This window comes from Lepidothrix coronata, unplaced genomic scaffold, assembly GCF_001604755.1.
Source record: "Lepidothrix coronata isolate B3197 unplaced genomic scaffold, Lepidothrix_coronata-1.0 Scaffold74, whole genome shotgun sequence".
NCBI classification, from domain to species: Eukaryota; Metazoa; Chordata; class Aves; order Passeriformes; family Pipridae; genus Lepidothrix; species Lepidothrix coronata.
Genome location: NW_016690254.1, coordinates 366,261 through 377,408, shown reverse-complemented (window position 1 = coordinate 377,408; position 11,148 = coordinate 366,261). Strand labels below are relative to the sequence as shown.

General features: G+C 52.6%; 1 protein-coding gene across 1 annotated transcript; it reads left to right on the top strand.

The window, feature by feature from the left end:
• Positions 1-896: 896 nt before the first annotated feature.
• Positions 897-10,798, top strand: SHH (sonic hedgehog). Its single transcript, XM_017819359.1, has 3 exons — positions 897-1,432; positions 6,262-6,523; positions 10,016-10,798. Exons 1-3 carry the CDS (start codon positions 1,124-1,126, stop codon positions 10,720-10,722), a joined length of 1,278 nt encoding a protein of 425 aa, XP_017674848.1. The 5' UTR covers positions 897-1,123; the 3' UTR covers positions 10,723-10,798.
• Positions 10,799-11,148: the final 350 nt, after the last annotated feature.

Below are 11,148 nucleotides of genomic sequence, written 5' to 3'. Positions count from 1 at the left end.
CAGCACTATGCTTTTCTTAAAAACTTAATGACACCCTGCAAGGAGGTGTGAGAGTCTAAAACGCTCCTCTCCGACTTTGACCAAAGAAACAAAGAATATAGCCCCAGTGTGCTCAGGAGACCATCTATTTTTAATCAGTTGACTTTTCATGCACTTCCGAAGATACAACACTATTTTAAACTGGGTGATAGTCCTTGTTTTATTAAAAAAGAAAAGTGCCTCATTGCAGTTGTGTGATACCTAAGTCAGACACCCTAACTTCATCTAACTGCCGCCTCGCATCAGACCTGATTCTGCCTTTAAAGTGGTCATTTATCAGCTAAAAGGCGAGTGTGTTTAAAAAAGTATGTCTTTAGGAAGGAGAGCAACCTCCCTTTTCAGGGGGAAGAAACCTGTTACAAAGCCATTTAGGTGGGTGCGCTCTGAAATGGCATTATTCCCCCCCGGGCGTTAATACTTCCCCAATACGTTCCTATTTGCACGGCTCCCCGACAATTCGGCATTTTATTTAACCGCAACTGCCCTTAGAATCTTGACTTGGACTGAGGCAGCCTGCTAATCTTACTTTTTTTCCCCCTCTTTCACAGAGGCATCTGTTCCTCTTGCTGACAAATGTACCATTCTGCCAAGAAAGTTTCTGACAAAAAAAAAAAAAAAAGGCAAAAAGAAAAAAAAAAAGGCGTGTAATTGATGTTATCCCAAGAAAGCGCGATCTCCACCCCTCTCAGCTCCAAGCCCTTCAGGTAAAAGGAAAAAAAAAATCTTTCAAGAATTTGTTGCCTTTTTGAGGGTTAAAACATCAGAAGACAAGCTTGTCTCGCCTTGGCCAATCAGCTCTCGGCCCTGGCAGCTATAATATAGAACTAAAGGCAGACTCCTCTCACAAGCGTCTTGCTTTGCTACCATTAAAATCAGACCCTTTTTTTGTCTCTCGATTGCTGTCTCACGACCAAACTCCGATGTGTTCCGTTATCAGCGACCTAAAGCCTGCCATTCCAGCACCTGTCTTGCTAGGGATCGGTGGATAGTATACGATTCAGAAAGCAGACAAGGACATAGGAGGAGAGAGAGCTCTAGAGACAGCCAGGGATAGGCACAGAGAGCTTTGAAGTAATTGGATTCAATGGACGAAATGCTGCTGTTGACAAGAATTCTCTTGGTGGGCTTCATCTGCGCTCTTTTAGTCTCCTCTGGGCTGACTTGTGGACCAGGCAGGGGCATTGGAAAAAGGAGGCACCCCAAAAAGCTGACCCCTTTAGCCTATAAGCAGTTTATTCCCAATGTGGCAGAGAAGACCCTAGGGGCCAGTGGAAGATATGAAGGGAAGATCACAAGAAACTCCGAGAGATTTAAAGAACTAACCCCAAATTACAACCCTGACATTATTTTTAAGGATGAAGAGAACACGGGAGCTGACAGACTGATGACTCAGGTAGAGCCACAGAGATACCTGTATTTGTGTTTGTTAACCTCTCTGAGCAATCCTAAAGGACGCATCTGTCTTAGTATTTTTGAAAGCCCCCCCCTTTCCCTCTCCCCCTCCTCCCCCCGCCCCTCCAAACTCGGCTAGTTTCCCCCATTGAATGTAAATACCATCTATCCAGACAAGTTAGCAGGGGCTGGAGCTATTTAGATATTTGGTGGGGGAATCTGTGTGGTACTTACAGTCATTACCGTGCCATGGCGTTCCCTGTAACTTGGTTAGAGATTGCTGTTTGCATTTGTCCCCAAGGATGCACTTTGATCAAACGAATTGCATACAGCTCAGAGGACCCCAACTGTATAGTGACCGCCGGGCCACCCACTCATTATTACAAACGTAGTCCGTGGTTGCTGCGCCTGCTGACTTGATTTATATATATATATTTTATTCAATTTCTCTCTTTTTTTTTCTTCATTTCATTTTAACCTTTATTATTATTATTATTATTATTATTATTTCTCTCGCGAGCATATTCTAAATTTAGTAGGCATGCAGTCGTGCACTCACAAAAGGCAGCTGAAGCCGGATCGACCATTCCTCTCCTGATTCAGTATTATATAGCTCGTATTGCAATACCATCATTTGCAATTGTGCCCATCAGAGCGTAAATATATTGATATTTCTTTAAGGATGCTCGCCGCCAATGCTCTGGTACTTCCATAGGGGAGGGACTTGCAACTTATCGGCATTGCATCACCTTCTGTTTTAAAAAATCTGATGGCACAAGGTTTACAACTGGGTAAATATTGGATCTCGGGTGGAATCGGATTGCGGAACCATATTATGAAAAAGAAAAAAAAAAAAGAAAAAGATAGAGAAAGGAGAGGGAAAGAGAGAGAACCGCTCCGAGAGTCACCTCATAATTATTATTCATGCTCAACAGAGAGCTCAGTGAAGTCAAGTGCTCTGCCAATTCCGGAGTTTCAGAAACTACATGCAATCTAGACACTGGAAATGGGTTTCCTCCAAATATAGGTCAACAGCGCTTTTTTAATATTAATACATTTAAGCCCCACCTTCAGTGCTAGAGCAGGACTCGCCTGGAAGGACTAGGCGGGGAGTGGACGCGGGTAAAGGGGGGGGGGGGGGAGTGGGGAGTGGAATTTCCCAAACTCTCCCCGTTCCTCGGCCTGATTTTCCGCACGTTGTCGGGTCTCCCGGGGCGAGGGACCGGCGGCCGCCACCATCTCCTCCCGACCACCTTAAATCGCACCGCACCTCGGAGCGCGGCGGCGCCTCCGCCCGCCCTCGGCCGCCGCCCCGCGCAGGGTGCGGAGCGCAGCGGGGCCGGGGCCGGTCCCCGCTCGGGCGCGGCCCGCGCCCCTCCGCGCACCCTCGGCTCCTCCGCCCCCGCTGCCTCCGGAGCCGCATCTCTCGCATTTTCAGCTCCACTTACTCCCCTCGCGTATTGATCGCGGCGGCTCGGGTTTCACCCTTCCCTCCGCAGCCCGGCGGCGGCGGCAGCGGCGGCGGCTCCGCGGGAGACGGGGCTCCCGCCGGGGCTCGGCGCATCCCTCTCTCCTTCCCTCCCTCCCTCCCTTCCCTGCGCGGCTGCGCCGGTGCGTGTGCGCGGCGGAGCGGGGCGGCGGGCGCGGGGGGAGCCGGGGAGCGCGGTCGGGAGCGGTGGGCTGCGGGCCGGGGGCGGGCTGCGGGGCTGACCCCGGCCCCGCGGCTCTCCCGGGGCACGCCGCGCCGGCTACGCGGCTGGCCGCTCCCGCTGCATTAGCTGGCAGCGGCTGAACTCCTGACCTTCTGTCAACTTCCCTCAGACGAACGAAACGAAAACAAATACTTTTTTTTTTCTACACCCCCCCCACACACCTTCTCCTTCAGTGCTTGTTGCCGTGCCTTAGACACAATGGGGGGGAGGTGGGCTGAGAGCAGCGGGGACGAGGAGGCAGCAGCACCGGGTACCCGGCGGCAAAGGGGGTTGTGAGATGGGGGAGCGAGACTGGGAAGAGAGCAGGGAGAGAGCGGGGCTCCGGCACGCCTCGGCCAGGCAGTGAGAGGGAAATGGAGCGGGGCTGGGGAGCGGGCGGAGGGGTTGCCCTTGCCCACCGCTCCCCGGGCACGGCTGGGGCCCTGGCGACCCGAGGTACCGTCCTGCCGCCGGCTTCCCTGCCTTGCTTTCCTCTCCTTCCCTCTCTCCCTCCGCCAGCAACCTCTCGTTAAATCCCAGCCTTCAAACGCCGGCTTCGGGAGCCCTTCAACCATGGAGAGATTTTTCCTGAACAGAATCGTTAAACTTGCAGAGTGGTTGCCGAATGCATTAGTCGCTAGTTAATATTAACTCCAGAAGGGGGGGGGGGGGGGGCGAACGCAAACAGAGGTAGGTAAGTCAGGTTCTCAACTTTGCAGGTGACACCAGCAGTTTGCTAAGGGCTCCCCCTTCCTCCCCTCCCTCCCCCCCCCACCCCAGCCATTGGCTGGATTCGGGGGAGAGATAAGGAGGCCAGGTCAGTATGATAAAGCTGGAATTTGTATGAAAAAAAATAGCAATCTCGTGTAATGCAGGCACACAACCGGTGCGTGATGTGAGGAATTTAGAGATCAACTTGGCATTTAGGAAGCCCACCAGGTTGTTTACACTGACAGGTACCTGTTAAGTATTTCCTTCAAGCAATTCATTTGTGAAGAGATTAGGAGCTGGCAGGAGAGGGCTTGTTGAACAACTTTGCCTCCACACAAAGCGTTAGTGGAGGCAGCCCTGCTGAGCTTCACGGTGGCTGAACAGAATTGGGCTTGATTTGTGGCACACGACCCAATGAATTAATAAATAGTCTGGGCTTCACGGCTTTTGACTCTGACAATCCAGCTCAGGCAGTATAAAAGGGAAGAAAGTCCTTTAGGAGACCGTTTCTTCTTTATTTCCCCTGAAGCCGGGAACTGGTGCTGGCAGGGCCGGAGCGGCAAGAGTCCCTCGGCGCTGCCCTCATCGCTGCCCGCATCCCGGTCCGCCCCCTCCGCTCCCGCTGCCTCCCGTGCGGGGCAAGACATCGCCGTGTCGCGCAGTGTTGTCGCCTTATCAGTAGCTGAAACGTTTGATCCTTCGCCCCCTTCTCCCTATAAATTAGTGGAAGAGCGTATCCATCCTCTCAGGTGTGAGAGGAAGAGAAGAAAAAAATAAAATAAATCAAACTCAACTTGTACCGCTGCACTTTGCTACCGGGAACAGTGCTGAAACACAAACACCCATCTCTCTACATACAACGGTAGGCCAGAGAGTCCAAAGTGAGCTCACGGTTGTGTTTTATATTTCTCGGGTACCTGTGTGTCGCTGGTATCACTTTTATGGCTGTTGATAGACACAAGGGAACTTTCTTGCTGAGCAACCTTGTCACGTCCCTAAAAGTAGCGTCGTTGGGGTAATGGAGAGGCTTCGCCTTTCTGGGAGCTGTGAAGGGGGACTTTGTGGTCTGTTATTAGGTGTGCTGTGAGCACACTGGGGAGAAGGGTCCTGCAGGAGGCCAAGAATCCCAGTCAGGCTAGCAAAAGTGTGGGAAGAGCAGCTTACTGCATCCCGCTTGGCTTTTATCCATCTCATCAAGCGAACCACATCGGGTATATCCACGACTTGTTTTACTCTCAAAAATGGGGAAGAAAGCTGGCAACGTGCGTGTTTCTAACTCTATACCTTTAGTCAAGCGCTTTTCAATGCTTTTGGTGCTGATTTCCTCTTTTGGAGGGCTGAGAGTCCTTTCCCCTATCACACTGTGCCTGTTCTCCCCGCCTTGTCTAAGACAGGAATCCCCCCAGAACTTTCAGGGCTTCATTTACAGCTCACCTCCTTCCAGTGCTGCAGGCCCCTTTCCCCTCCCTCTCCCCATCTTGCCCCCCTCATTACTCGGTCCCTGAGGGACTCTGGTGCTGCGGGGCCCGGTTCAGCCCGAGGAAGGTCGGTGGCTCCGGAGGGGCGATGAAAAACCCTGCAATGCTTCTCCACGGAGTTGTAAGCGTTTCACTCCACACAAAGAGGCTCCTAGCTTGCATAGCATCCCTGCTTCGCTTAACTTCCCTCCTTGGCCCTCCCTTGCTTTTCATCTTCCCACTAAGAGCTATATTATTGTATGGATTTGCTCGGCTTTGTAGGCGAGCGCCGATGTATGTTTGAAGCGGAGTGAATGCTCCCAGCCCATGCAGCTTTGAGGGCTCTAATGAGTGATGGGCGAAGGGAGAGAAAAAAAAAAACAAAACACCCCTCCCTCCAGCACATAAAGGCTGTTAACATGTATTGATACCCTTTTCAACACAGAATTAAGCTGAAAAGACCCGGAGAGACATTCCGGGGGGAATCCGTGACTCCGAGATATATGGCGAGTGTTTGTTCTCGGCAGAAACTTTGCTCTCGGGAAGGGACAGGGCACTTAGCGGCAGGAATTTGCTCCGTGCAGGTGGCTTTGAACCACCACACTCGCACCCCAGCGCCGGTGGTGCGGCCGGGGGGGTTTCCCCTGTCCCCGCAGCAAGTGCCAGGGGAGGGGACTGCTCCGTCCCTGTGGGTTTTCGTGGTGTTTCATCCCCTCTTCCTCCCGTGTCCCCATGTTTCACTCTCCTCCTCACCTGCTTCCCCATCCTTCCCTGGCAACGGGGGAGAAGATGCTCAGCTCTGGCTGAGCCCATTCTGCCGCGCGTTTTGGGGGGAAGGGAGGGCTGCCGCCTATTTGGCTGGGGAGGGAGGGTAGGATGCGGCCCAAGGGGGTATAGATAACGAAGTGGGGGTCTGCCCCTGGCTGCAGCATCCCCATAATGACCTTTCCCTGTCTATCCGTATCCCGCAGCGCTGCAAGGACAAGCTGAACGCCCTGGCGATCTCGGTGATGAACCAGTGGCCCGGTGTAAAGCTGCGGGTTACCGAAGGATGGGATGAGGACGGCCACCACTCCGAGGAGTCCTTGCACTACGAGGGCCGCGCCGTGGACATCACCACCTCGGATCGGGACCGCAGCAAGTACGGCATGCTGGCCCGCCTGGCCGTCGAGGCCGGCTTCGACTGGGTCTACTACGAGTCCAAGGCACACATCCACTGCTCCGTCAAAGCAGGTAGGGCAGGCAACTTGCCAGGGACAGGTCGGGATGGGGGGACACCCGCGGGCCACGACTCAGCCCCCCAGAGCCTTCTCTGCCCTGATGTCACCTGGGTTCCCTCCTCCTGTCCCCCGAAGTGTCCCCATCACCCAGCTCTCCCCGCCGGGGCTCCCGCGGGGATGGGAGCGGAGCCCCACAGGCGCAGGGGTGGGAGTAAGGAACGAGTGAGGGCGGAAAGAAAAAAAAAAAAGCCCAGCCAGCTGCAGCACTTTTGCACAGAATTTTTATTTGGGTGATGTTTCTTCCCAGCCTTCCCATGAGCGCTGCGCCGCAGCCACACACCCTTCTCCTCCCCCCGTGGGATCTGATGCTTTCCCCATCCAAAGAGCATGTTCAACACAAACACTCGTGGCAGTCTCCAGCCGCCCTGCTGGCTGCACGCCTTACTCGCGAGCGCTAATCTCCGAGTGGGAGCCGGCCAGGAAAATAAATAAGTAACGTGGTCCCCAGCCTCCTTCATCGGTAGCCGCTAGGAAATTCCCAGATAGGGATACACATACACATAATTTTTTTTCCCTCCCCTCCCCTGTGCTTACAACGCCACACGCTGTCTCAACCCGGGAACAGCTCGCAAGAAATCCTCGACTCCTTTTCCTGACACTTGACACTTTTTTTGGGAGCAAATCGGTTGGCAAGTGCCAGCCCCCTACCCTCCCGTCTCCCTCCACCCATTTAGATGCCTTTGGATGGCATCTAAAGCGCTTTTCAAGAGCATCCTCTAGCCCAGCAGCCTGCTGGATGTGTCAAGAAACACTTGGTTGCAAAAGAAAATAATGGACTTTCTTTAGATATAGCCGTTTGTTTCGAACCCAGCAGCCCCAGGGCAGGGAAACCAGTCTGCTCATCTGCAGGACAGGTTCATTCCCCCACTCCAGCCCGAAGCTACCCAGGGGCTGAGCCGAGGTAGCACTTCTCCCGGCCCGTGGAGGCTTTGTCCTGAGAGCCTGCTACTGCTTTTGTTCAGCTCCTGGGTCCTCTCTAGCCAGAAGGAGGCCCTGCAGAACTGTCAGCTGTGTGGAGATATGAAACATCCCTTTCAACAGCCAAGATGGGCTTTACAGCACAAGGTGTCTGATTGTGGTGTGTGGTGACCTTAGCCCAAGCACATCCCCTAATCCACCCCTGTGGGCATTTCATAGGAGAGGAGTAACCCCAAGCTGCTCATTGAGATTCGGCACACACGGACTTGGGGGCAATATTTAGAGGGTGTCACGCAGGGTCGTGTGACTGTACGAGGCAGGCTGAAGGGAGCAGGCTTGAATTCCATCCTCTCACCCTGATCTTAAACTGTCCCAAACTCATTTCATGACAGAGCATCTCATGAGAAGATTAAACCCCATAATGCCAGGCAGGAAGATTCTTTATCTAGATCTCTGTTTGCAAAAAGTATGATCCTGGAGACTGGAATGCAAAGAAGAGTTCCCCCAAGGCCTGAATTATTGTCACCAGAACAGAGGAGGGAGAGGCAGGGGTGGTAAAAGGGACATTGATAATGCGCTACAGCAAGTATTTAGAGCAAGCTTCTACATTTAAAATTCAAATACAGATCTTGAGTGCCTTGGAAAAGTGGCTCTGCTGTGCAAATAGTGCTTGGAAGGTCCTGGGTTTTTTGGAGAGTATGTGTGTGAATTGGCACATAGGGTTTCTGCACCTGAACAAATAGGGAGGGGGAGAAAAGGGGGGGAAGAAGCTGGGAAAAAAATGGAAGTGTCCTCTCTTCCAAGAGTGTCTGCATTTATTACATGAATCAGAATGACAATGCTGATCCTTTATTGGATTTTAATTAGAGAACCCAAACAAGCACTGCTCAAAGAAGCAGATTTTCACACCTCTGCCAATTCACTGGCGTGTTTGTAGAGCTGCTACACTACTAGATCTATTCATCAAGTCCCTGAATATGCAAACAAAGCTCTAGCCAGACCTTTACTGTCGGCTTGTAGGAAGGTGTAGTTTGCTAGCAGAGGCCTCTACATAAAGCACATAGCTTGTTTGTTGCCATGTCCTCCCTGAAGAGGGAGGCCTTGGAGATCTAACTGCTTCATTTCTGAAGGAGAAGTGATAAAGTCATTAGCAAATCAATAACGGTCTAATTTTCACCCTTCCTGTCCTTCCTGAGAAAGTCATTAGGAGACACTCCAAGGATTTATTTAAATCATAAGAGTTTCAGTAAGAACCGCGGAGGTAAAATATAAAACCTGTCCACCTTCAGGAGATAAATCACCAGGTCTCTTAACTGGTATAGGGATTAACTGGGAGAAACCAGGGAAAGGCGAGGGAGGGATGGTGAATGTCAACAGCTGTAGCAAACACACTTGCTACCATGGCATAGCATGGGCTACTACCCCATCTTTAGAAAACCAGAGCTTTTAGGGGCACTGCAGAGTCCCTCTGTTAAGACAGAGACCAGCCTGGAACATGGCAGAGTTTCTCTCCCACCCCCCCACCGGTGGCTGAGCTTCCAGAAACGGATTTGCAAGACAGACTTAGAGTTTCATTGCTACTTCTGCTTTCTTTAAATCTGAGATTGTTCCTTTCAGTAGCACTGGAAAACAGCTACAGTTCATGACAGCATATAATATCTAAACTCTGAGTAACTCCCAAGAGCTGGAGGAGGTGAAGGAGCTTGAGCCTGGCACAGATGTGGAGCTGCATGGGGACCCCAAGTTCTGGGACAGGGAACAGCATCCTTCTTCTACTGGGGTGGGAGAGGCTTTTTTTTTGGAAAGAGGAGTGAACCAGAGTGCAGGAGATGCCAAGGAGGGGTGGTATGACAGTGACATGTGCACCAGTAGCCACCGTGCCAAGCAGGAGAGCAGAGAGGGCTGGAGACAACATGGGGGCATGTACAGGGTGATGGAGGAGGACTCGTGAAACTCTGACTGTTGCTTTCCAGTGGGGTAAATTCATGAGCACCTTGGAGTAAAGTTTCCTCCTGCTCCCTGCTGTCTTCTCCCTAGATGACCTCCTTGAGTAAGAGCTCAGTGGGGACCCTGAGCACTGCAAGCACAGACACTTGCTTAGAGGAGAAACCTTAAGCCAGCAAAAGCACTCGGCTTTGAAAGGTTGCGAGTTATCTGGCATCAGATGTCAGTGTAGGGTAAATCATAGCCAAATGGGAAGTTCTTCCAGAAGAAATTTGTTCTGGAAGAGTTTTCTTGCTGGAAATATTTTGGCCCATTTCCTTAATGAAGAAACTAACTCCTAACCCAGAGGGAGATGCACTGGCTCAAATCTGTCAGGAAGGGGATTCTCACTTGACCCACTGAGAGCAAATGGGGCATGTTCATAGATGAGGATGGAGGAATTTCAGAGAGAAGTCTGGCTGCGTCCTGCACCTATTCCTGGGTGGGTCAGGGTGGCTGGGGAAGCGGTGTGTCCCCTCATACCCCCATGCTCCAGCTGAGCTTCTGCCTCCTCTAACCCTGCTGTGCCTCTCTCCTTGCACAGAAAACTCGGTGGCAGCCAAATCTGGGGGCTGCTTCCCTGGCTCGGCCACGGTGCACCTGGAGCAAGGCGGTACCAAGCTGGTGAAGGACCTGAGACCCGGAGACAGGGTGCTGGTGGCCGACACCGAAGGCCGCCTGCTCTACAGCGACTTCCTCACCTTCCTCGACCGGGAGGATGGCTCCCACAAGCTCTTCTACGTCATCGAGACACGGCAGCCCCGGGCCCGGCTGCTGCTGACGGCCGCCCACCTCCTCTTCGTGGCCCCCCAGCACAACCAGTCGCAGGCGGGGACCCCCAGCAGCCGGGCGCTCTTCGCCAGCCGCGTGCGGCCGGGCCAGCGGGTCTTCGTGCTGGGCGAGGGCGGGCGGCAGCTCCTGCCCGCGGCCGTGCACAGCGTGTCGCTGCGGGAGGAGGCGTCGGGGGCCTACGCCCCGCTCACCGCCCAGGGCACCATCCTCATCAACCGCGTGCTGGCCTCCTGCTACGCCGTCGTGGAGGAGCACAGCTGGGCACACTGGGCCTTCGCCCCCTTCCGCCTGCTCCAGGGGATGCTGGCCGCCCTCTGCCCCTCCGGAGGAGGGTCCCCGATGGGTGACCCCACGGCCCCCGGCATCCACTGGTACTCTCGGCTCCTCTACCGCATCGGCAGCTGGGTGCTGGATAGTGACTCTCTGCACCCGCTGGGCATGGTGGTGTCGTCCAGCTGAGAGCATCCCGCGCCGCCCCGGGCCACCTGCCGGCCTCCGAGGGAGAGACAGAGACACAGAGGGAGAGAGAGAGACAGAGAGAGAGACAGAGAGAGAGAGAAAGGAGACTAAAAAAAGAGAAAGAAAAAAAAAAGAAAAGAAAAACCCAAAAGAAAAAAAAAAGAAAAAATACCTATTTTTAAAAGAGAGCACGGATTAAGACTTAAAAATAATAATAATAATAAAATAATAATAATTAAGTAGGACAGTCCAAAGTAGACTTTAAGGGAAACAAAGACCCCGGGAAGTTCTGTTCTGTTTAGTTTATAAATATATATATATTTTTATTTGTTCTTTTGTTTTGTTTGTTGGTTGTTGTTTTTTTTTTTCCTCCTCTCCTGGATATTTATTTCTTTGGTATTTTGAATAGATGTTTTAAATGATATG